This window comes from Dasypus novemcinctus, chromosome 1 (assembly GCF_030445035.2).
Source record: "Dasypus novemcinctus isolate mDasNov1 chromosome 1, mDasNov1.1.hap2, whole genome shotgun sequence".
Classification (NCBI taxonomy): Eukaryota; Metazoa; Chordata; class Mammalia; order Cingulata; family Dasypodidae; genus Dasypus; species Dasypus novemcinctus.
Genome location: NC_080673.1, coordinates 201753196 through 201779419, shown reverse-complemented (window position 1 = coordinate 201779419; position 26224 = coordinate 201753196). Strand labels below are relative to the sequence as shown.

The following is a 26224-nucleotide window of genomic DNA, read 5'->3' as shown; positions in this document are numbered from 1 at the left end:
CTCCCCAGTACAGAACTGAGGCTGTGCATTCCCGGAATGGGAGTTTGGATGAGGGAGAAAGGAAAAATCATTTGGAACTTGGGACCCATGGAGAGCTGGTTCTGAAGACAGTGGGTCCCCCAGCACACTCTGGGGACACCCTTGGGAAAGCACTGGGAACTGGGGGGAGAATCCCTGGGAAGTAGCAGTGGAGCCAGATTGGGTACACAAAAATAAGTTTTACCTAATTAGAGAGTTTGTGTTGGGCTTGCCCTTACCTCAATCATTTAAAAAATTATTGATTCCACTTTGAGCCGGGAGCGGTTAGGCACTGGACGTCGGAGGGTGGCATGAGGTCCAGACAGGGGTGAGACTGGCCTCTGTTCTTAGGGAGCTGGCGGGCGAGGAGGATGAATCACGGAAAATAGCCATGGTGCAGTGCAAAGCAACCCGAGCTGTCGAGAGTTACAGGAAATGTGTGAGAGGGCTCCTGGAAGAGTTCCCATCCGGCTTGGCCTAATGGTTGCCCTGGCTCCAGGAAGGCCTCGCAGGGGAGGTGGCATTGGCCGCTGCAGGGTGGGTGTTTTGACACAGAGAGATGGGAGTGAAAAGGCATCGCCAGTGGAGAGGACAGGGTGGGCAGAGGCAGGAGCAGATGTCCCAGATGGCTGTGTGAGAAGATAAGTGCTAGCTCACTTCCACCGGCGTGCGGGCTGGGGGAAGGACTCTGAGGCAACGTGGGGACATTTTAGGAGTGTGTTTCTCTAGGTAGGAAATTTTCTGTGTTTTTCCCTAGTGTATAGATTGTACCTTTTAAGCTTAAAATCATAGTACTGGTGAAGTGAACTCTGATCGAGTTGGGTTTTATTCTGTGGATAAACTCATCGTTGGCTGGGTACCCTGATTTTTCCCCTCTACTTTCTATGTTTCTAATTAAACTTGATCCACTTCATCCTAAGAGGAGCATTGCCCAAACCACCCATTCCTGAAAGAAAGAACATAGATGTAAGAAGGATTGAACAAGAAAGAGTTTATTCTGAACAAGGAAAGCTGGTTTGACCAGACCCAGGAAATCCAGTGTCTCTAGGGCTACTCCCAGCTCCCACACCCTAATTCATGAACTCAGCCCAGTAAGAAATCCCAAGTGCTGCTTAGGGTTACGGTGGAGAAAGGAGCAACCCCGTTATTTCCCAGAGGCGGACAGGATGGTGCTGATGGAGAGCTGAAGACGCTGTAATGTGGGAAAGACAAGTGGACTACATGGGCAACACAATCTAGAAATTGCCTTGGTTCAAAGGAGGAAAAAGTCACCATTTCTTTTTTAAAAAAATAAAAGTATAAAATCATACCACATATTAAAATGTCTCATAAGAAATGTAAGAGATGAAGTTGACAATGAAAATTTGACTTATGATGTAAAAAGTGGAAAACGGAAGTTGGATAAAAAATAAATACTGATCAAACTTTAACAGGGACTTATCATTTATCATAGACTCCAGGGGAAAAAGTTAAAGGAACTTAAAGACCAGGCTTGTTTCTCCAGAAAACCAACCTGTCAAGTACATGAAATAGGAAAGTTTTTCCAAATAATGACATGATGATGACAATGATGGTGGTGACAAAAAAAATGGCTGCCATTTAAGAAGCCCACCCCATGCACTGGGTGCTACATTTGCGATCTTATTTCACCCTATAAGAACCCTACAAGGTTCCCCGTTTTAAAACAAGGAAACTGACACTGGAGTGTTTAAGTGACTTGCCTAAGAGTTTGCTGCGAGTAATGGCAGGACTGGAATCTGAACCGAATTCTGACTCCAAAGTCTAAGCTTCATACCCTCTACTACAGCATCTCTCAGTTCAAAGGCAAACAGCTTCCTGAATAGATGAGAGTGTTTATTTTCTGTCTGAACCCACTTTCCCCTAGAATAACCTTCCTACCTGCCCAGGAGTCCTAACTGACAAACAGGGAGGTGCCTCATCAATGCCAGTTGGGTACCTTCTGTAAGACCATGCTGTCAAGCTGAATTGACAGCCTTCTCAGGGGGGAAATTCCTGGGAACAGCAGAGCAGATGCAGGGCTCTGCTCCAGGGCTGGATTTTGGGGGTGTGGAGAGGTGCTATGATTCTCTTCAGGAGCAACTGAAGCCAGTGAGCTGATTCTCTGACCTGGCCCGTGCCATGCCAGCACCTTGGGGCCAAGGGCTGCTGAAATTAAGAGGAGGAAGGCATTCTTCTGTGAGCAAGGGGAGGAAAGCATCTGCAGCACCAAGACCTTGGGGACCAGGTTGGACTGCACGACGTGCCATCTCAGGAGGCTGGCAGGACCGTGGTCTCACAGAGAGTGCAAATGAAGACACTTCCGGTTTTGCTCCAGGACTTGGGAATGGTGTTTCCATGGGGTGGGGGTGGGGTGGGGCGCTGCAAACACATCGCACCTTTATTTTGCCATTGGAGCATCACTTTTTTGAAGGTACTCATCTAACAAGCTGGGAGGACCCGAACAGCAAAGTTGTGATGGTTTAATTGATTTAGGGAATGGGAGGACACTTCAAATTTTAAGGTTACATTTTGAATTCATTGATAATTTTATGACTGTCAAAGGTGTGACATCTGCTCCATGACTGAAGTCTCGCAAAACTCTTGTCATTAGAGGTGGGGCCGAGAGCTGTTAAACCCCCTTTGACAAGGGGCACAAAAAGGAGGCACAGAGAGGGCAGGGCTTGTCCCAGGTCACACAGGGCATCAGCAGGGGAGCTGGGATCAGTCTAGGGCTGCCAGCTCAGAGGCCAGGACTCCTTCTGCATCTGATGCTGTCGGAGGTGAAATAAGGTCCTTCACAGCACAGAGAGGGGCAGGTAGGCAGGGCTGAGATGTACGCCGTCCTGGTGGGACAGCGGCGGGCGGTGGATTAGCTGCCGCAGCTGTGCGAGCAGCAGTGGGCGGTGGATTAGCTGCCGCAGCCACGCGAGCAGCAGCAGGTGGTGGATTAGCTGCTGCAGCCGCGCGAGCAGGCATGGGCCAGGATGTTGTTGTTACAGCCGTCCTGGAGCTTTCCCTGGCCCTGGCCCCCGTCTCGGTCTTCGGTGTCCAGGAGCTGGCCGCTCTGCCCCTGCTGCCTCCTCAGCCTGCAAACAAGCACAGCACAGACGTGAGTGTGTGACGCGCAGCAGGGCGCAGCGGGACGTGCGGGAGCCATGCCTGCGCAGGCAGGGTATGGAGGAGCCAAGGGGTTCTGGATCATTCCCTGGGGGAGCATGACACTGGAGGGGCTCAGAGTGGTGAGCGCTGAAGTCAGAAGGACCTGAGGTCCATGACCAGCTCAGCCACCTACGAGCCGGGTGCCCTGGGGGGAGGTACTTAACATCACACTTTCTCCATTTGTGAAATGGATTTGATCATTCCTACCTCATGGGTGACGTTTCCAGGAGCCCGTGCGTGTGGCTTGCCCACCTTCACACAGCCTGGAAAGGCAGTGAGCCTTTACTTCCTGAGTGCCTGCTCATGTATCAGCCAGCACACCCGTGAACGACACGATCATGTTCTCTGACCTTGTGGAGCCCACAGTGTAAAGGGGGAGGTGGCCACTCATCAATGGGCCCACAAATAAATATCCTAACAGATGAACACCCAGACTGACAAAATATCCAAATTCAAACAGTGTGAAGGGAATCTAATTCTGACGCCTGGCTGCTTTTCACCACACTTCCTTGCATTTCCTAACACCTGGTCACCTGGTCACCACCCCTGTGACAGAAGATGTCAACCTGCCTTTGTTTCTGATATTCAAGTTCAGGGTTTGTTCCATTATAACACAGCAGACACTGCATGTGGGTGGTATAGGCAGGGAGTGGAAGCAGGACATCTAAAGAGCAGTGAGGAGTTAGTGCAGGAAGAATTCACCTGGGAGCCTGGCTCTCTATACCTCCTACTTGGGCTACCAGAATGTAGCGGCTTAGCCTCTTCTGAGATTCAGAGTTTTTTTTTTTTTCTGTAGCTGGGGATGATGCCATCCACTTTTGCTATGGGTTGATTTGTGTCCCCCCCAAAATAAAGGTTCACGTCCTAACCTTTGATCATGTAAATGTGACTTGTGATGGAAATAGCGTCTCTGAAGATGCAACTAGTTGGGAGGAGACCAAACTGGATTAAATTGGGTCCTAATCCAATAAGACTGGTGCCCTTAGAGGAAGAAGAAAATTTGAAGACATATGTCAGAGAGGTGTCTGGAATCAGAGATTAGAGCTGCCTGAAGCCACAGGATGCCGGCACTTGCTGGCTTCTCCCTGACAGGTGTCAGAGGGAGCACAGCTCTGCGGACACCTTGGCCTCAGACTTCTGGCCTCCAGAACTATGAGATAATAAATTTCTGTTGTCTTCAGACACCTAGTTTGTGATCATTTGTTCCATCAGCAATAGGAAGCCAAGGCATGGTTGCAGGAGGCAGAGGCATCAGAGAGAATTTATGTGAACTCTTTAGTACAGGGCTGGACATAATACAAATTCTACCTTGCTCAGAAAGACACAGCTACAGCCAGAAATGTCTTGCTTTTACATTAGTATGTTCTTGTATGACAGAGTGCTAATCAGGCTGCAATCATCTGTTGTCTTGATTTAAATTAATCAGTCATTTCATCCAGCAAACATCTGTGTGTGCTTGTCCAGTGCAAGGAACTGTGCTGTGGGTGGTCCCAAGATGAAGACTTCACAGTCTAGGCCTTTAGATGGAGCAGTTGTGTGTATGTGTGTATGGAAGTAAATGTGAGTGTGTGAGGGGTAATTGCTACCATGTTGGTATTTGGGTAAGTTTCTCAGGGAACACTGCTATACCAGCAGCAGCACTGTTTTATAAGCCAGTGAAATCTGTCATCACTGCCTCCTGCCCTCTGTCCACCTGCAGCAACCACCTCTGTAGTTCCTAGGCCCCTGGGGCTTGAAGCTCCAGGTAGCACGACTGCAAAAGGTGGGCCTGGTTAAGACACATCACTGTAGAGGGGAGGGTCAGGACTGAGACCACTGAGCTGGTTCTGGAGGACTGAGTTGGGAGGGGAGAATCTCCCACGAGGGGAGACTCTCCCACAAGGGGAGGAGGTGATCATATGCCCTAAGAAAGGCAGGAAATTTCCTGGGAATCACCCTCCTCTGACCCTTCTCTTTCTTCCCCTCTATTTGGAAAAACCCTCTCAGGCACCTCTGGAAAGTAAGTCAGATTAAAATGAGGGAAAATTCAAATGGCCAAGAAAGCTATGGGAGTGAAGGTGAAATCGCACATTTCCTAAGGAGGACACCTTTGTTTTGTTTGTAATTGTGGTGCTGTGTAATTCTCTGGTATTTTGCAAGTCAAAACTGAACCCCATTAAAATTTTCTTTCAAATGCTAAGATACTGGGATTTTGGTCGTTTTTTTTTAAACAGCATGATCTACCCAAATATGGTTATACTGAGAACCAGCATTACAATCTGTAGACTACGGTCCTTCTCTAATTATAAAACAAAATAAAGCTCTTCCAAAGAGGGAGAGAGTGATTCTGAAATTTGCAAGGATAAGGGAATGTTTCCTACAGGAGGCAACATTTCAGCTGGGCTGTAAGGATTAGCTGGACTTCCAGATCTGGGTCTGGAGTAGAGGTAGCTGGAGGGAGGAATAGAGGGAGAAAAATTCAAATGAAAGGATTTATCAGAGAGTAGCAAACAACTCTCTTTCGTCTGGAGTTGATGGTTTTAGTCACTTCTGCACCTCCTTTGGACCAGAGCAATTTCAAGGAATTAGATTAGCAGTTTCAAGCCTCCCCTTCTCTAGTAGAGGCTCATATGTAGAATACTGTGACCAAGAGTGTTGGCTGTGGACCTAGAGCCATGACTAAATGAGGTTTGGGCTATTCCCCTTGGAGCTGATCACTAGATTCAGTATCTGAGCCAAGGAGGCAGAATCAGGAAGGAAATACCCTTTTATAGATATCTGCCTACCCACCATCCACCTACTCTCCCTTACACCCAATCACACATTTGCCATTTACTCATCCATCAGTACATCTACCCACCCTTTCATAAATACATTCACTCACCTATCCATTTTCTAGTCACCTATCCATTTATTCACTTTTCCATCTGTCCATTCATCTACTCCATCCCTTCATCTGCCCATCCATCCACTCCTATATGCCCATCCACTCCAACCTGCCTATGCACCCACACACACATCTACCTCTCATCCATCCACCTATCCATGTATCTACTCATCCACCCATCTATCCATTTCATCCATTCATCATCCACCCATTGACCCATCCATCCATCCACCCACCCACCCACCCACCCATCCATCCATCCATCCATCCATCCATCCATCCATCCATCCATCCATCCATTTCATCCATTCACTGGACACCCATATCCAATCACTGATCCCCATATATACCCTCCATTTACCCATTCACGCCATCCAATCACCTATACAGTCACCATTTATCCATCTAGCCACCATCCTTCTGCCACCCATCAACCTCATCTATCCACCCATCTACTCCTATCTTTCCATTTATCTCCTCTATCCACCCATCTGACCATGTCCTTCTCTCTGGTAGCCACCCCATCTACCCATCCATTTATCCCTTTATCCTTCCACTCATCCTTACCTCCAGCACCATCTGTGTACCAGGCTCTGGGCTGAGCCCCCAGATAGACAAACAGAAACAAGCAAGTGTTTCTGCTTCAGTTCCTACCTCTGAGGAATTCACAGTTTCTTTTGGCTGGGAAACAGGACAGAAAAGGAGCAGAAGGGCTTGGTATTAAGGGCATGGACTTTGATGCCAAGCTGCCACAGTTCTAACTCTGGGCTTGCCACTTTGTAGCCATGTCTCTTTGGGAAACCTGTTATAAACCCAGGGCTGCCGGTCTCCAGAGCCCCAGCTCTTTTTCCTGAATCTTATGCCATTAAATACGAACCCTAAAGGAATAAAGCATGGAATGATTTTTCCATGCTCAGTAGGAATTAGGGAAGCTCAAATAGGAATCTATGAACCAAGACGGTGATATGAAAGCATTATGGTTGGCTCTGAGAGCCGATGGGCCAGTTATTTGTAACTCAAGAGGAAATGAAAAAGAGGTTGACATATCCTACTAGGTGAGACTCAATTCTACTGATGCAAATTGCCTAGTTATCTCCGCAATGGCAGGAACAGTTCATTTTCTCAGCCAACTTATCAAATTAACTGTCAGCTTTGTGACCAGAATCCTGAGTGACAGATGTGAGTGTTCTCAGCCTCGGGAACGCAACCATTAGACACCAAGAGGGAGTGTTCTGGGACACAGAGCCTAAATCTATGTGGAGGACATATGCAAATCTGCAATAAATTGGGCAGCGTGCATTTAGTCAAAAGCAAAGCACTGCATAGGAGTAAAAAAAAACTGTTTGTAATCAAACTAATTTCAAATCAAGTCCCTATATACATCTATTCACTAGCGCCAGCCAGAAAGACCAGGGCATGGGACCGGCGCCTGGAGCCTGGTTCCCCACCGGGTAATGGGTCTTTCTCCCACTGGAAGAGGGTCTGCAGCAGACCATCTGTGTCTTCATAGCACTCAGCCCAGTGATTAACCTGGGACAGGTGCACAGTAAATCTGTGCTGGGAGACAGGAGGGGAGGGAGAATAAAGGAATAAAGGGCCCATCTTGGTTGGACCCTTCATTAGAAGGACATTTGCATGGGTGGGCAGGCTCTGTCTCAACCTTCCCAGGGGGAAGGAGAGTGGTCATAATTTAATGGAGTCCTAGCTGTGCAAAAATTGGATGGCCATTTGCAGAACTGGTGAGCCAGCTGCCCTAGCGATGTTGATTTGCATGAGCTTTTGCTCTTGTGGCTGAAGGACCTGGGATGGGTTGTTGGTTGTTTTGTGTGTATTTATGAATGTATGTGATGGTTCAAAAATTAGGGCAACTCTGCTGAGGCTCAGGGTCCAGCTGGCACATGGGAAGTCCAGAGATTCAAGTCTCCTGAGCACACGCCAACTCCAGCACCAACCACAGGTTCAGTAAAGGTGACAGAAGAGACATGTGCATAAAGGTCACATCTGAGTCCAACTCCATCACACTCAGGCACAAATTCCAAAGTAGGGCCCACTGGCAAGGTACTGAACTCCAGAACTATCTGCCATGACTGTAGGACCTGGGTGTCTCTGTAGCCCTCAGGAGCACCCCTACCTGGGGTTGTATCTACTTTGGTTGTCTCTAGGATCCTGCTGAGACTTGCATAAGTGCGACCCCTCCGAAGACCTCCCGACTCATTTTGAAGTCTCTTAGCCATATAAACTCATTTATCTTGACCATTTCCCCCTTTTATTTAAGGTCTTTTTCTAGTTGCATCACCAGCTGGTGCTTGGTAGTAGTCCCTCACTGCCAGGGAGGGATTTAGTTGATATGTCACTTAGTTGATATGTCACTACATAGATCTGCTAATTTTGTACATAATATTACAAGCAAACATTTGTGCAGTGCTGATTGATTATGCAACAGGCACTATTAAGTGCTTCATGTGTTAACTTACTTGTCCTTGCAACAACCAAGGAGGTAGGTGTTAATACCCCATTTTAAAGATAAGGAAACTGAGGCACAAGAGTGAGGCACAAGGTCCCAGAGCTGGCAAGGGTCAGACTTTGAACCCAGGCAGTCTGGCATGATGTATATTGCCTCTTTACAGTTCACAAAATCAGCTGAAATTCCTGGAAAGATCTGGAAGGGTTCATCTTAACTCAAGCAATGGTTAGCTGGTTGGGAATGAGAAGCTGATGTTGAAGGGAAGGAAAGAAAGATCCATTTCCCCCCAATTTAAATTCAAGAGGTCCTCCGGCCTAACAGTGCATAAACTGCAGAAATCCCTGGGGTCTCAAGCCTCCTGGGCAGCGGCCCAGCCAGTCTTTTCTGTAAACCTGGCCATCTCCCAGGAGAGCCCACTCCCTCGGGGACAGCTCAGATCCTTAGAGACGTTTGCTCCACGTGGAGATGAAACAGAGAAAGCTGCTGCTGGGCCGCTCCTCCCTGTTGGTCTTCGGCTGCCCTCTAGAATCATGCGGGCAAGTCTAAGTTCTCTCTCCCGGGGCCTTCCCTCACTGTGTTCAGGGCCCCTGTGCTGCACATCTTCTGGGGCCCTCGGAGCCACTCTGCACCACGTCCACTGCTCTCCAGCCCGGAGCCTGCCTGGCATGCACCCGAGGGAAGGCCCCCACGCCGGGACCTCAGGTTGTGATTGGCCACTGGAGATCCAGGACGAAATCAGATGGAGTGGGGGAAGTGAAGTCTGGGCATTTGTTCCCCAGTTCCCTCTCCACGCTGCGCTTTCAGCTCCTGGCACACCGGGAGCTCACTGCCCCTCTCGAGGCAGAGCTCCCCACAGACCCTTCCTCGGGGCTCCGCCCCTCCTCTCTTTGGCATCTAGGTAATAACTCCCTGGCACCTGCGAAGCCCCAGGCCACTGCGCCGTCCGCTGGGGCTCCCCTCCTCACGCACCCTTGTGCACCGTCCTTTATGTATCAGCCCTCCTCTGAGTGTCTCCTGGGGCACTCTGACAGACCTATCTTTCCAGCATCCCAAGAGCTAGCCCTCCTTAAGTAACTGGCTGTTCCCCTTTCAAACCTCATCGCTTACTGGGAAGATCGTCTTATAAGCAATTCTTATCTTGCAAATTCACAAATGGCCATGGGCCAGAAAAGTGAAAATTCTGTGCCAGACCATGGATGTGACAGAACCATCCTCTCCTCTCAGTGGGCTCAAGTCGAGCCAAACTGGCTGTTTCAGGCTCCTAAGGAATAGGGGACTGACACTGGTTGAGGGCCTCCTCGTTCAGCCCCTTCTCCCTAAACACCACATCCAGCCTTTGGAGTACGAATTAATAACCCTCATTTTAGGAACAAGAAAGAGGCACATGGGAAGCGGATGTGGCTCAACTGATAGAGCATCTGCCTACCACATGGGAGGTCCAGGGTTCAAACCCAGGGCCCCCTGGCCCGTGTGGTGAGCTGGCCCACATGTAGTGCTGATGCGCTCAAGGAGTGCCGTGCCACGCAGGGGTGTCCCCTGCATAGGGGAGCCCCATGCGCAAGGCGTGTGCCCCATAAGGAGAGCCGCCCAGCGCAAAAAAAGTGCAGCCTGCCCAGGAGTGGCGCCGCATACATGGACTGCTGATGCAGTAAGATGATGCAACAAAAAGAGGCACAGATTCCCAGTGCCACTGACAAGAATGCAAACGGGCACAGAAGAACACACAGCGAATGGACACAGAGAGCAGACAACTGAGGGGAGGGGGAGGGTGGGGAAGGGGAGAGAAATAAATAAAAATTACATTAAAAAAAAAAAAGACAGGCACAAAGCAGACAAACACAGGTTGCAGGTCATACAGCTTTTCAGAGGGAGGTGGGCCGGGATTCAAATTCAGGACTTTCCCCTTAATACAAAGTTTTGCAATGTACCAAGTACTTTCACATACATTTTGTACTAATAATTAATGCAATTTCAAAATCAATTCTTTTTATTTTTCGCCAAGCTCACAGAACCCTTTTCTCTTCACTGTCTAATTGGATCCACATGATAACCCATGGGAAGGCAGAAGTGCTATATTTGATTTGATCCCCATTCTGCACTTGAAGTCTTATGCTCAGAGACTGAGTCATTTGGCCAAGGCCACACAGCTGGCAAGCAGCAGAATTAGAAGAGAAGGCACATCTTCTCCCTGGGGAGATCCTCTTTTATTCTTGGTGAACTTCAGAAGGTTAAAATAGGGAGCTTTTAGAATCACTGCCTTTCCTAAACTATTTCTATAAATGCCTACTATTTCTTTGTCTATACTGTGAGTTTAGGCTTCACATATAGATTTCTTCACACAGGATCTACTTAAAGCAAAATTCTAATGTCTTTTCCATAGATCCCTAATAGTTGGTAAGAACTCTGCAAATATTTGCTGGTGAACAAGACACATCTTATCTTCATTTTGGACTTCTTTGCACATGTTCTTTCACTGACTCACCATCCATTGTCAGTTTAATCAGTTGATCAAACTAATCCTTACAGTATGCCCTGGATGTGCAATGGCGCCATGGCAGGCAGTGGGTGATCTGGAAATCCCCAGTTTGATTTCAGGCTCAGCAGCCGAGTGGCTTTGGGCAAGACATTCCGCCTTCCTGCCCAAACACCTGCCTGTGAAATGGAGGCAATGGCTCCATCCTGTCTACACTGCAGATTTCCAATTAGGTTTCAATATAGTACTAACTATATTGTGTATATATACAATATATACAATATTGTATTGTATATATTATAATACAGTACTAAAAGGGGCCTCAGAATCTGTCCAAAGGGCAGTCTGTAAGAATACTACGCTTTGGGCTCTTTTAAGAATTTTCACCTCTACTAATTGATTTTTGTCCAACGTCATTACGTTTATAATGACCATACTTTCATTTATTTGACATTGCTTGTGAAGGAACTTTTCTGAAAATAATAGACATATTTAAACTTCTGGTGGCGATGTGGGAGAAAGCAAGGGTTAAAGTGCTGAGACAGCAGGGCTGATCAGGGATCCTCTGCCAGACCCGGGGGCCTCGGCGGAGAAGCCAAGGCGAGTGCTTGAGAGGACGGAGTTGGTGACAAGGGCCAGTCAAGACACGGCCAGTGGGTCCTGGCACTGACCGCAGGCATCTTATGCTGCCCTCCCACCTTTCACATGCATTCTTAGCACTACCATGGGCTGACCTCCTGTGGATATTCTAACCGAAGGCTCAATATTTGAGAAAAAAGAAAAGAAAAGGGAGCGTCAGAGTGTTGTCCTGGAAAGAATCTGGCTTCGGAGACCCTGTAGCCCTGGAATCCTTACAGTAGACTCCGAGTCTGAGCAAAACCCCTCGTAGTGACTGCAGGCAAATCAGGCAAACAAGCGTTCTCTCTGGAATGGCAATTCTTACAACTCAAGCTTGGAGTGAGTTTATTTTAGGTAAAATGTAAGTGTATATAAAGCACTAAGCACAGTATTTTAATAACCTCAGGAAATGGTAGTATTATTTCATTTAACTGGCGAGCAATGAGGTTTTTATAGTAAGGGGTAGGACATTAAACCAGGCTCAAAACAATAAGATTTACTCTAAAAAACGACAATTAGATCCTATTTACAATTTTCAAATTTATACCCAAAGGATTTGATGTGGCCTATTAATAGTCACATCATAAATAAGATACCTGCCCCCCCCCCTTTTTTTTTTTGAAATCAGAGAAACCATGAAAACAGAAAATAAGGGTGGGAATTTAAAAGCTTTTTAAGTCTGAGCTGCCAATCTGCTTCTTAAAGAGACAGGGGCTGGATACATTCAGAGATCTTGTTAGGAGCTGTGTGTCTCTCCTAATCCATGAAAGAACTGCAAGCATTTTATTTTCACACTTTTTATTGGCCAAGATTGATGTTTCTCAACCAGTCTGCAATTTCCTTTGATTGAGACCTGAGTGAAATTGACAGATGGCCCTGATACCTGTGTGATTGATTATTCCTTGATGTAGAGTTTTCAAGGAACTACTGAGAAACTGCAGGCCAAGCAGCCACTTTAGGATTCTTTCGTCTCAGGCTGAAATCTCTCCTGCTGTGTTGGGTCCCTGGGCTGACTTTTCCTGGCCATATCCCTGGACTTTTGAAAGGCATCCACCTTGCTTCGTACAATAGGATTCCCAGAAAGCCAGGCTTGCCTTACACAGTCTGCCTGTGCTTTGCCTGTTCCATCGCCTCCTCGGGCAGCAGATCCGCTGCACTCTTCCTGAAATTTGGAGACACCAGTCAAGTCGGAATTATGTTCTTCACCAGTTCCTGGGAATTAAAGCACCTCCTGCTAGAAGCGAGTGAGAGCACGGCTGCAGGGCGCATGGCCCTGCATCGCCTGGCACACGGCCGGTGCCCTCAGCACTGAGGTGCCTCCTCCTTTGTCCTTGCCTATAGAGTGACGGTTGGGAGCACAACGTTCTGAACTGCGAAGGCTGGAGGGAACGCGAATGTGCTGTCCTTGATTTCAGGAGGCTGGGATCTCGGTGTTTCTTACTTCCTCCTAGCCACGGGATTTGGGGGAAGGTGCCGAGAGGAAGGGTTAACCCATTTTACAGATTAGTCTGTGAAATGGGAAGAATAATCCTTTCCTTCCTCCCCACTGGGGTTCTGAAGAGATTAAAGGCATGTCAAGGCACTTGGCAAATGGCGCAGACCTTGGTGTAAGTCAAGAGTCATTGATATCTAGCCCAACCCTTTGATGGCACAGCCCTTGATGGTATAGACAAAGAAACAGAGGGTCAGAGAGGCTGGTGACTCCACCATGAGCTGCAGGACCAGGACGTGATCCGTATCTATCTGCTTCTCAAGTCTGAGATGAATCACATCCCTCATGTCTCTCTGGCTCCAGTTCTCCCCTGTGGCTCCAGGCCATGCTGGAGGGTCACAGTCACATTGCTGAGGTCTTCTGGGGCTGGAGACCCCAGAGGGGCCATCAGGCAAATGAACTCAGCAAGTTTTAAATCTTTTAATTTTTTAGCTCACCAGGCACTAGTCTAGCTCCTCCCTCCACAGTACTTTCAGGAAGGAGTGTGGGCCACGATCTGCTGCTGTCACATCCCAGGAGGGGTACACTGATGGACTGTGGTCATGTTCATTTGCACGATACCCATCTGTGTTTGCCAGCGGATGGTGTGAGTCTCTACCCATTGGATGCACACTGTGAAAGGCTGTTGTGCATTTTGATTTAGTTCTTGGGTTTGGGGCCAGCCTGCCAGGGGACCCCAGCTCTGCCTCTCTGTGCCTAGGCATCCTTGCCCACCAAAGGGGGGCCTAAAGGTAACTAGCTCACAGGATGGATGCGTCGACTGAGTGGGAGAGTGAGCCTGGCATAGGGCACGTGGCCGATGAGAGGAAGCTTGACAGTGTCTTTTCCATGGAGGCCATCTGCCTACCTGGATGAACTGGGGAGGAACCCAAGACAAACCTCTTGTGGAAAGTAGCCCTTCCTTCTTGGAATAACGCTCATTCCATCAGAGGGCAACCTTCCTCTGTACCCCAGTGCCTGACCCAGGGGAGTTGCTGAAAAAGTATCTGCTGAGAAAATAGATGAAGTCACGGGGCAGAAGGAGCCCAGGACGCAGGAAGCGGAAGATGAGATTCCAAGCCCTTCATGTTCCACTTACGAGCTGCCAGTCCTTGGGGGCACTAAGAGGTGCTTCAAGGCAAGGATTAAAGCTGTGGCTCTCAAGTGGGGGCGACAGGGCACATTTGGCAATGCCTGGAGACATTTTGGGTTGTTGCAACTAGGGGGCTGCTGCTGGCATCTAGTGGGGGGCCAGGGACAGCCCCTATGATACAGAATTACCTGGCCAGCCCCAAATGCCATGGCGCTGGGGTTCAGAGGCCCCGGACTAATGGAAGTCAATGTCAAAACCATAAAATCAGGCAACATTCTTGGTTATTATTACTGTCACAGTATTGTTTAATGTAACATGCAGCGTTCTATTTTTACAACCTGATCTTTTAAAGGGCTCAGAAGGGAGCTTTAGTGTCATTTTAAGTCTGGTTTTATTCCTTTAAGACATGATAGACCAGGATGGAAAATACAGCTACTCCAACTCCTTTCTCACCGAGAGCTTCATCTGCAAAACTTTGTCTGATGCTGTTGAAAAGTCCTGGAAGAATCATTCACGCTCATAGATCTGGCCAAAAATAGGACGATGAGCCCCACGGGGCATTTGTCCAACAGCTGCTGAGGCCTTCCCAGCCCCAGCCGGCCTGGAAGCAGATGCTGCCCCCGGTTCGGCGGCTCTTCACCAGCCGAGGCCACTCGCAACGTTGCCAGAGAATTAGGCAAGGCTCGTTTTAATTTTGTTCTCTATTTAGAAACTGAGGCTCAGGGAGGTCAAACCAAGGGCATCTCCTCTGTTCCCATGGTGACCCGCTCGCATCTGTGTCCCTGCACTCTCAGTCCCGCTGGCTTGTGGTCTGCCCTGCAGGCCGGGAGCTTCTAAGTCGCAGATTGCGCTAGAGCCACATTTGGTGCCCAGTCCTGGAGGATGACAGGTCTGTCCGTCCAGTGACTGCATGACAATCTCCGTCGGCACTCACTTGCTGCTTTGCCTGGCTGGTCCCTTGACCGCAGGGGTGGGGACTGTCCGCTCTTTCCCCGAGAGCTTCTTCTGGCCATGGGAACATGCTTGACCCATGCGAGGTGCAGGTAGCTGTGCAGGGAAGTGGAAGTCATCAGGAGGCTCCCTTAGCCTGGGGGGCTCAAAGCTGGAGATAAATATCCTGAGATCCGGGAGAGAGTGAGCTGGGAGGGTGTGCGGTTCAGATGGGTGGTTCTCAGGACTCAGAACCAGCCGGGGGATGCAGGGGTTGGACGCACGGTGGCCTGCAGAAGTTCCCAAACCACAAAGCATCCCAAAGGCTTGGAGAACGTGCTCAGATGCAGCTCCCCTGGCCTCCTCTCTTCTGATTTAGAAGGTCTGGACAGGGATGCAGAAACTCAAAATGCTAGTGCATCCCCCAGGGGATTCTTTTTTATTTTTATTTTTCTCTATTTTTTAAAAAAAGTTACATTAAAAAAATATGAGGTCCCCATATAATCCCCACCCCCTTGACCCCACTCCTCCCACATCCACAACCTCTTTCATCATCATGGCACATTCACTGCATTTGGGGAGTACATTTTGGAGCACTGCTGCACCCCATGGAGAGTGGTTTACATTGTAGTTTACACTCTCCCCCAGTCCACCCAGTGGGCCATGGCAGGACATACAATGTCCAGCATCTGTCCCTGCAGCACCACCCAGGACAACTCCAAGTCCCGAAAATGCCCCCACATCCCATCTCCTCTTCCCTCTCCCTGCCCTCAGCAGCTACCATGGCCACCTTCTCCACGTCAATGCTACAATTTCTTCCATTACTAATCACAATTGTTCCATAGTAGAATATTAGTAAGTCCACTCTAGTCCATACTCTATTCCTCCTGGACCCCAGGGGATTCTGAAATGTTCTCCTGTGACCCGGTATTGCTGCCCGATGCCTCTTTGGAGCCCCCTGGGGGAAGAGCCCAGCAACAGCCCTGTACCCAGTCAGCTGGTCTGCAGGGGTGAAGGAGCAGGAACTGCAGCTGCCGCGACTGATGCCCCTGGAAGCTGTGTTCTCTCATGCTTCCTGCTTGAGCCCTCATTGTTCCCTGACCCCCCAGTGGGCAAACAACGTCTGCCCTATCCTGTGATTTGCCAACTTCTGTGAACTGGGCTGAGTTCCTTTCAAAACCCTTGACCAGAAATCTGCAACCACACCAGGGAACCGAGAGAGTCTACAACTGTAAGCAGGAGAATCCCATCCATCAAACATGTGGGCTCTAAGCCCCCTCTCGATATAGAGGTGGAGTGGACATCACCATCCCAGGGGCCACAGGATGGAGGAATAAAATCTGGAGTAAGTGGGCTTACTGGTATTCCACTATAGAACTATTTTGACTCTAGCAATGGAAGAAATTATATCACTGATGTGGAAACAGTGGCCATGGGAGTTGCTGAGGGCAGGGAGAGGGAAAAAGGTGTGATGTGGGGCATTTTTGGGACTTGGAGTTGTACTGAATGATATTGCAGGGACAGATGCAGGACATTATATATCTTGCCATAACCCACTGAATGAATTGGGGGAGAGTGTAAAACCATGATGTAAACTATAATCCATGTGGTGCAGCAGTGCTCCAAAATGTATTCATCAAATGCAATGAATGTGCCACACTAATGAAAGAAGTTGTCAATGTGGGAGGAGTGGGGTGGGGTGGGGGGTGGGGTATATGGGAACCTCTTATATTTTTTAATATGACATTTTGTGTGATCTATGTAGCTTTAAAAAAAAAAGAAAATTAAAAAAGAAACAACAAAGAAATGAAACAAATAAAACCTCTTGACCAGAAATCTCAAAGGGCTCCTCAGCAAGGCTGGGCAATCCCATGGCATTTCCCTAATCACTTTGCATTTCCTTGTGAGAAAAAGCACAGCTGATGAGTCGATGCTACTATAGCTGGATTTCTGCTAACACAGCCAGTCACGGCCCTACACGACACAAGGACGGATCTCTTTTTTTTTTTAAAGGTTTATTTTATTTATTTCTCCCCACCCCCTCGTTGTTTGCACTTGCTGTGTCTGTTCCTCTTTGTTTCTTTAGAAGGCGCTGAAAACTGAACAGGGGACCTCCAATGTGGGAGGGAGGCACCTAATCGTCAGCCATCTCCATTCCTGCTTTGCTATGTCTCTCATTATGCTTTTTCTCCTGTGTCTCGTTACATCATCTTGTTGCATCAGCTTGCCACACCTGCCTGCTTTGTTTTGTCTCTCATTATGTTTCTCTTCTTGTGTTTCTTGTTGCATCAGCTTGTTGCACCTGCCTCTTGCACCAGCTCACTGTCTTCTTTAGGAGGCACCAGGAACTGAACCAGGGACCTCCCATGCGGTAGGCGGGAGCCCAGTCGCTTGAGCTGCATCTGCTTCCCACAAGGACAGATATCATTTTTTTAAAAAAGGAAACAATCTGGAGTCTTCAGATTTCTAAATTGAAGCATCTTCCCGCACAGTGTCAAATGTGAATTGTGCTTGCTGTCCGCTGGGGTCTGGTACCCCTGACTGTCCCGGTGCAGCCTCTGGCATGCTCACGTTTGTCTGAGGATTGCCAAAGTACGGAGGTGTGGCTGCCTGGAGCCCAGGGTCCCTGCCGTTCATGTGCCATGTGGTTGGAACGTAAGTTCCAGGGCTGGCTTTCTAGGGCTGGGGGACAGGCAGGTCTTCCGTGGATGAGCTCCGGAAGCCCCTGCCGCAGCAGCCCCTGCTTTCCCCAGGTCTGAAGGGCTGTGGCCACAGAGGCTTTTCCCAGGCTGCCGGCCGGGCAGGGGGACCGAGGCGGCGCCTCCCAGCAGGTCAGACTCGCTGTCCGAGCCCGGCGAGTGTGTCCTGGCTGATCCGGGCTCCCTCGGCCCTCAGCGCTGTAGCCGCCCAGGATAACTGACAGCGCGCTGCTGCCCTGCCTTCCTCAGGCCTCCCCTGGGATGGTGCTTTGTCCTGCCCTCCAGCCCTAGCAACCCCCACCTCCACCCCTCTCCGCCTCCGTGCCTGTGCTGGTCCTCAAGCCTCTTCAGCACCCTTTGTCTGCCACGCTGCCTCCCACCTCTGGGACTCGTGCATCTTGTCCCCCTTCTGACCCCCACGCCCTGCCCAACTCGCCCATCAGGATTCACCAACGCGTGACACCTGAGGCTGCCCTTGACCCTCTCACTCATCCTCTGTGCTGTAGCCAGAACCGATGGACATGGATGGTGGGCTAAAGGTCAACCTTAAAGTGATCCGCCCGGCCTCCTGGAGGGCAGGAAGCCTGTGTGGTTCAGCTCTGCCCACCCAAGGCCCGGAGGGTCAGTCAAATGGAATGGACCTGCGGTCAGTCCCGCCACTGGACCTCAGCGCCTGCCCCGGGGGCCCACCCTGCCCACGCCGCCAGCCTGCCGCTGCCCTTCCAGCATCACTGGCTGGCTCCTTGGGGGGCCAGGGAGCCCCGGGCTCCCAGGGAGAACCTCGGGCACGTTGGGTGCTGTGAGGAGGACTTACTTCTCTCGGTTGAACACGATGAACTCCTTCCGCACCGTCTCCAGACACTGCTGCAGGTGCCCGTTCTGCCAAAGAGCACAAGGGGGGCCTGTAAATGACAGCGTCGTCCAGGAAAACGGGACGTGGGAGCCAGGGGGAGTGGCAGAGTTATCCGGATGGGAACCACGCACGCTCGGGGGACGAGCTAGGTTGAGCGGGGCAGGTACCGGTTATCAGGGAGGCTTTTTCCAAGGGGAGCCTGCCAGACCAAGACATGTTTTCTCTATTCCAGCCGTGACCTACAATCTGAAGACCACGTCAGAAGGGAATGTGGATTGTAAGTGATGAGTGTCATCTCCTGATTGCTGAATGCCTATTAGACCTGAGGAAGAAACGTGCAGGAGAAGAATTTCAAGACCAGCATGCAAAGGTGCTCGCTGTCTTCTAGAACAGGCAGAGGCTGCCGAGACTGACGCACAACCTGTGTGGGAACGGTCCGGCGCCTCCGGGGCCAGCTTCTCCATCACGCGGGAACCGTGCCTGGGGCCCATGATACTTTGAAATGTTAGTTTACAAAGATGCTTTCATTTCTTTCCAAATAAGAAGAATAAGACCCAACATCTGGGATCACAGGTTATATTCTCTTTGTACCAGCGTGCATATAATACATAAATCCAATTTAAAATAAAATGCAACGTGTTTTAATATTTTTATAATTTTAACATATTAAATATTTATAAACCTATAAAGTGATAAAATATAAGTTTTAGTATTTTTAATGCAGGAAGGGGCCCCCGAAGGCAAAAGTGCCTGGGCCAATGGAAGACCTGAAGTGTCCCCCCTGGCGTGTCCTTGGTATGAAAGCTTTCCCGAGGACATGCTGGGGCTACCCCAGGCAGCACTGATTTCTTTAGAGGTTAATTGGCACGGGGAACAGCGCTGATGTGGCTCGCTCGAGTGGGCCAGAATCGACAGGGATTCTTGCCCATCTCTGACTGTGAAAGGTCATGGGCTTGGTGGTGGCATTTTATTTCCTGCAAATGAAGGTGTCTGGAAAGAGGAAAGGAAAGCTGCCCCCGTTTGGCTCAAGAGTAACCTCGTCCAGGTATTTTCAGGTAAGTCTAAGCCCCTGCTCGTCCTGCGGCTACTCCTGGGAAAGTGCTCACCAGAGGACAGCTGTCCTTCGTACCATCCTTGGATCGGTTCTTTGCCAACCGCTTCTTCTTCTTGTGGAGTGGCTTGGATTCCAGAATCATTTCTTCAAGCTCAAAGGTAGGGTCACAGTTCAATCTGCCTTTCTGGAGGGAAGGGGAAAGGAAACACGGTTTGTCTGTATTCCTGCTCGTTGAACCCCTGATCATCGCTCGTTGGCTCATTCACTTCCTCACTCCATCACCTGCCGCTGGGAGACCCAGCGGGTCCCTTTCCTCGGAGGACACCCAGCGGCCGGTCCTAACGACCTGCGTCTCCCATCCAGCTTGAATCTCAGCCCCGGGGCAGCCCCACCCCTGGGAAGATCCCGGAGTTTCCTCAGCCTCCTTCCCTTGTAGATTCCTGTCAGGAGGTCTGAGTTGGGGTTGGCAATCTGATCTTTTTTCACTCACAATGTTGTCATAACAACATCCCCACGTCATCACTATCTTTTTGTAAACACCACTCTCATTAATTTCATGGAAAAATACCATTTCCGGTGACAATCTGCCCACCTGCCTGCTGGGGGCCCCGTCTCCCTCGAGCCTGGCCCTGCTCCAGGCTGTGGCCTCCCCCCGCTCCAGGCTGTGGCCTCCCCCCATGGTGGTGGTGGGGGAGTTCTGGTCTCCCTGAATTCCAGGCCTCAGACCCCGGGTCCTGCGTGGCCATTTTCTCTTCTGAACCCGGCCCAGGTGCCTGTCCCGAAGGCGGTACGGCTGGGTGGCCCTAAGATCACCAGCTCGGGGGGGGGGGGGGGGGGGGGGGCCCAGGGAAAAGCGCCCCCTGCTGCTGCTTTCTTCCTTCGGGCTCGCTCCTTCCGGTCTTGGGGACTCAGCTAATTATCTGCAAGGGCCGGCTGACAATACTGCCCTCCTTACTCGTGCATGCCGTGTTTCTGAACCACCTATTTGCTAAAACGCATTCGGGGAGCCTTCCCAGTCGCCTGTGGCTTGCGCAAACGCAGGGCAGTGAAAAGTGCAGGCTGGGGCGCTCTCGGCTGGCTGGGTATTTGCTGGTTCAGCGTTTGGGGACACTTTGTAGCACACACCTGCCATGTTCGGGGGGACTGGGTGAAGCACCTCGAATCAGGAGGCAGGCAGCAGGTCCCCTGAGGTGCGCAGAGGGAGAAGGGAGCGGCCTCAGAGGTCGGCCAGCCTTGCTGCCCAGCCTGGATCCTCACCTGTTACCTGTCACCTGTCACCTGTGAGACTTTGGTGAAGACAGGTAGCCTCTCCCTGCCCAATTTCTGCAGAGCTTTTAAGTCCCTGCTTCCCAGCTGACGCTCCCCTCTGCTGCCTCTCTGTCAGGGCCACCTCCCCTAGAAAGGCCTGCCCTTGCACCGCACTTACAAGCGAGTCAAACCTGCCTTGGCCGGCAGCCCCCCTGTGTGGAATCAGCCAGGTGCCCTCGCCACGGCCGAGGGCAGGAGGGGGCACCTGGGCTTTGCCGACAAGGCTCAGAGGGAGCTGGAGGAAGTGCCGGCTTTTCCACCTACCAAGGCCCTGGATCTTGTGCGCCTCCATTGCCGAAATAAGAAACGAGGGCGCTAAAGCAAGGTGCTGAGTCTGAGAGGAGAACACCAGAAGCTCCTGGCCCCAGTTCCAGCCACGCGCAGAGACCCCGTCCACGTGAGGGGGTGTGGCAGTGTTGTTTGTGGGCTGATGGAGCAGACCCTAGAGGCAGGGCCCCCACCTTTCTGCTGGGACCCTCTGTGCATCCTCGCGGGATTCTCCAATGCCGCCTGCTCTCCCCTCACCAGCCTGGCACCAGGCTCCTGCCAACGCCAGCTCCTGGAACTCAGCCAGACGTCCCCCCAGCGCATGTCCACCCCCCAGCATGCGGCCTCTCCAGTGAGCAGGCTGGAGGAGCAGGCCACGGCCTGCCTGCTGATTAACTTCCTCCCTCCCTCCTTCCCTCCTTCCTTCTCCCTTAAACCTTTCCTTCCCTCCCTCCCTGACCCTGGGCAGTTGAACCCACTGAGAAGCCTCGGGAGACTCACGTCACAGGACTGTTGGGAAGCTTCTTGAGGCATGATGTAAGAGTCTTAGAACAACGCCCGGCTCGGTCCTGTTAGTGGTATCATTCATTCGTTCATTCATTCATCTGTACTATTTTGACAAACATCCCCGCAGGCCCTTCTGGGCCCTTCTAGAGTCTTCCAGTGCTGCCCATTGTTCTGGGACGTCGCTCGCTCGTGCAGAGGCCAAAGTGCCCTGGTCCCCGCCCTCTGGAGCTCTCTGCGGGATGGCAGATGCCCTGGAATGGCATAGTGTCCAGAGAGGAGCAGCGGTGGACTCGGTGCCCGGAGGGAGAGGGGCTGGCAGGGCAGCGTCACAGAGAGGCGAGGCCCGAGCGCCACCTTCCTTCCTTGGGCGTGTACCGGGACCTCGAATGGGCGGGTGGCTGGGTGTCATGCTGGGGTCTTGAAGGAAAGGAGGCGGCGCTCAGGCGGCCAAAGGAGGCGGGGCATTCTGGAAGGGGAAGCTGTGTGTGCGCGGCAGGGGGCCAGGAAACAGCGCCGGTGTGTCTGGAGCGCGGCCCCTGCGTGTGTTTGTGAGGGAGGGAGTGTGCGTCCGTGCGTGAGCACGTGTCCTTGGGGTGGGGGTCGGGGCGGAGGGTGGCAGACAAGGAGCAGGAGGCAGAGGGAGGCACCTGTGCACAACGAGCTGGACCCCAAAAGGCGGCCCTAAGTGCGCCCCTGTAGGGCGTCCTGGCACACAGCCTCGGGGAAGGCTCAGAGCCGCGAGGGGGAGAACTGTTACAATCAAGCAGGGTGGGATCGATACTCAGGGCTGCTCCCGAGTCCTGGATTTCGTGGATCGGCCCTGAATCTGGCAGAGGAGAACCACTGGAGAAGGCCAGCCTGGTTTTCTGGAAAATCTGCATTCTGAAGCCAAAAAGTGCGGGCAGCCTCCCAGGGGATGTGTGAATGAAGCGGCAATGATGCCAGGTGAGAGTCACAGAGGGCTCGCCGCCCGCCAGGCCCACGCCCGAGTCCTGGCCAGCTCCTTGGCGTTCACTCTTCCCGGGCTCTTGGGGGGGTCCCCACTCTTCTCTTATTTGACAGGTGAGGAGCCCGGGCCTGGGCCTGTGATCACGCACGTGGTAACTGAACCCAGGGCTTGCGGGTGCTGGGGCCAGCACGCCATGGGGCTGAGAGCCCGCTGGCCTCTTCCCAGAACTCAGCCCAGTTGGTCTGTTATCTGTGTCTTTGTGGGTTTGGGGGCTTATTGTCCCCACAAGCCAGTGGTTCTCAACTGGGGCATTTTTGTCCCCAAGAGACACTTGGCAGTGTCAGGAGACATTTTTGGTTGGGGAGGGTGCTACGGCCGGGGCTAGCAGCCAGGGGTGCTGCTGAAATTCTGTGATGCCCTGGCTGCCCCTAAAAGGGGCCACGGTGCTGCAGCTGGGAAGCTGCCAGCAGCGAGCACCGTGACTGTTTCCTTCACCAGGGGATCCCCCGGTGCCAAGCTCAGGCCTGGCGTACGTAGGGACTCCGTGAATGGAGACTGGCGGAGGGATGGAGGGGTGGACAGCGACCGTGTTCTGTCTTCATTGTCCTATGCCCAACTTTCTCACCAGCTGGGAAGCAAGGTCGAAGGGAGGTGGAGAGGAAGCTGCCCTGCCCTGCAGAGAAGGGCCAGTGCCTCTGCAGCCGACCTTGCCGCCCCAAGGCCCGCTGCCCACCTGGGAATACACACTCATGCCTCACACACTCACACTCACAGCATTCACAGCTGACCCAGCAGAACCCTGTTCAGAGTCACGAAAGGGCAAAAAGTGCTCACTGAGCAGCCCCCTGTGCAAGGCCTGCCCTGGGCGCCTTGTCTCCTGGGCCCCGTTTGTTTCTCACGGCAATCGGAGGGGTGAGTGGGGAGTTGGGGAGCTCTCTGAGCCCACAGGCAGCACCGCAGCCATCCTGGAGGCTGGTCAGAGGGGGGTGGAGAGGCTCGAGGTAGGCTTCTGGAAGGGGCAGAGTCTTTAGGACAGGCAGGTGTCTGCAGGTGGAGGGAGGTCCAGGCAGTGGGAACAGCATGTGCTAAGGCTTTGAAGACAAGGGGCAGCACGTCCTGTGAACTGCCGCTGGGGCAGCCTGCCTGGGACCTGGCCTGGACAGAAGACGTGGGGAGAGAGGTGGCGTAGGAGGAGTCTGGAGCCAGATTCCAAGGACTTGGCGTGCCAGGCTGGTGGGCAGGAACCAAATCCAAATGTTTGCCCACTGAGAGGAGGCATGAATAAACTAGCATCACCCATAGCTTACTATCGGGGTTTTATATCCAGAGCACAAATGAGGCTGTGGGGAGAATCCAAACTCAGAAATGCACCACATGTTGTCACTGCTGTTTGGGAAAAGCTAACTTGAAGCCTTGGGTTCTTGTAGAAGCCCATTTGGGGAAAAAGATGGTTTTTATACCAAAAGGCATAACCGAGGTTTAAAATAATTCTCAACATAAGGTCTTCAAGATTTACCCACGTGGTCACGTGCGTCGATACTTCATTCCTCCTTACAGCTGAGTAGTATTTCATTGTACGTCTATACCACATTTTGCTTATCCACGCATCTGCTAACGTGCACTTGGGTTGCTTGTGACAACCAAAAGTGTCTCTGGATCTTGCCAAGTATCCCTTGGGGACTCGATGTCACAGCGGGCCTGTCTCACCCCCAGCCCGGGACTTCTGTCACATTCCTCACCTGCTCTCCTCCAGGAGAACTGTGTCGACTGCCCATCTCTCATGCCCCAGCTGTCCTGAGGCTGTCCCCAATCTGTTCCCACTGGCTTCTGTGGGCATTCTGTCCTCATCAGGAAAGGGCCGTGCCCTTTCCAAGCCATCCCTCTCCTGGGGGACTTGGGGGCCTCCCACAGGCTCCTCTGCCTCTGTCCCCGCCCCTCTATGGTTCGCTCTGCTCTCACCAGCCAGATGGGGGAGGTTGTTGGTGTGGGAGGAGTGGGATGGGGGGGGTGGGGGATATACAGGAAACTCTTACGTTTTTTATAGTGTAACCTTTTTTGTGATGTATGTATCTTCAAAAAAATACAATTTACAAAAAGGATGGGGTGGGGGGTGGGGATTGGGTTATATGGGAACCTCTTCTTTAATGCAACAGTCTATGTGATCTATTAACTTTAATACAAAAAAAAGTGTTAATAAAAAAATAAAAGTAAATAAATGAGCAACAAAAAAAAGTGTGAATCTGGAACTTTTACTTTCCTGCCTGAAACGCCCTACTTGTTTCACAGCACACTTTGGACAAAATCTAAAACCCTCACTATGGTTTCCGGAAGCTTCCATGGCGTGGCCTGGGTTGCCTTCCAGCCTCATGCCCTGTGACTTGCCTCTAGTTTATTGAGCTCCCAGCATGACACCTTCTTGCTGTTCTTGGCAACCCCAGCTCTCTGCTGCTCGCAGCGTCTGATCTTGCGGCTCCCCATGCAAGATCAGTGTCTACCTGCCTGCTGGGCTCACGTCGTCCGAGCTCTGCCCCGGTGCGCTCACGCATGAGAGGCCATCTAAGAAGGTCCCGGCCTTTCCCACCCTCCCCGGCCCTCCCTGCCCTTCCCTGCTTTCCCGACCCCCCCAGTCCCTTCCCGCCTTCCCAGCCTTTCCCGCCCTCCCCAGCTTGCTCTATGTGCAGCAGTCGCCCAGGCTACACCTGCTTATACTAACCGTTCTTCCCCTTGAGAGCCAGCCCCGGAAGCTGCTCAGATCAGGCTGGCCCTGTGAGCTCAGCGGCTGTGCATTAACTGCTCACCCCATGGAAGAACGGAGCTTCCCAACCCCAACACGGACAGCGGCCTGGCTGGGACCATGAGGACGGGCCCAGCACCACCCCGAACCTCAGGCCAACGTGAGCCCCCTGGGGCCGAGCGGACGTGGCCAGCTGCCCGGCCAGGGCGCGGACCCCGCCGAGGGCGGCCGGACACCGGCTGGGCTTCCACTCACGTTGGGCACGAAGCCGGGCGCCAGCGCCTTCTCGAACACGGCGTCCCAGTTCACGTCGGCCAGGTAGGGGGCGCTCTGGACGTCTCCCAGGCTGGACAGGCGGCTCGCGGGGTCCTTGGTCAGGAGCTGCGACAGAGGGCAGACGCGTTTCCTTGGATGGTGCATCCCTCTGGGGTGGTGGGGGGCCTGAGGACAACTGGGGCATCTGCTTTCCCCAAAACGCCGCGCCCTGCCTGGGTTGCTGTCATTGGATGTGCCGGTGCCTGCGTCTAATCCTTTGTGGCCAGCAGGGAGCAAGAGGCCAGGCTGCTTCTGCAGGGCCACCCAGCGAGGGACGCTTTGGGCGGGGACTGGAGCCCCTGTAACCTGCTGCCTCTGCCTGATGCCTGCGGAGGCTGCCAATGAAAGAGGAAAAGCGCCAGCCGCCTCATCTCAGGACTCCAGCGGGGTACTGTGAGGCACAAGGATGTCATCAAGTGTCTCACTAGACGCTGATGAGGTGACCT

General features: G+C 51.8%; 1 protein-coding gene across 1 annotated transcript in view; it reads right to left on the bottom strand.

Annotated features, from left to right (window-relative positions):
- Positions 1-989: 989 nt before the first annotated feature.
- Positions 990-26224, bottom strand: part of STK32B (serine/threonine kinase 32B) — a 441860-nt gene continuing 416625 nt past the window's right edge. The window contains exons 9-12 of the mRNA XM_058301185.2: positions 25719-25844; positions 19751-19882; positions 18606-18670; positions 990-3104 (exon numbers count right to left, since the gene is read on the bottom strand). Coding sequence (XP_058157168.1) covers positions 2966-3104; positions 18606-18670; positions 19751-19882; positions 25719-25844 — 462 coding nt within the window. The 3' untranslated portion in view covers positions 990-2965. The remainder of the gene's footprint in view (positions 3105-18605; positions 18671-19750; positions 19883-25718; positions 25845-26224) is intronic.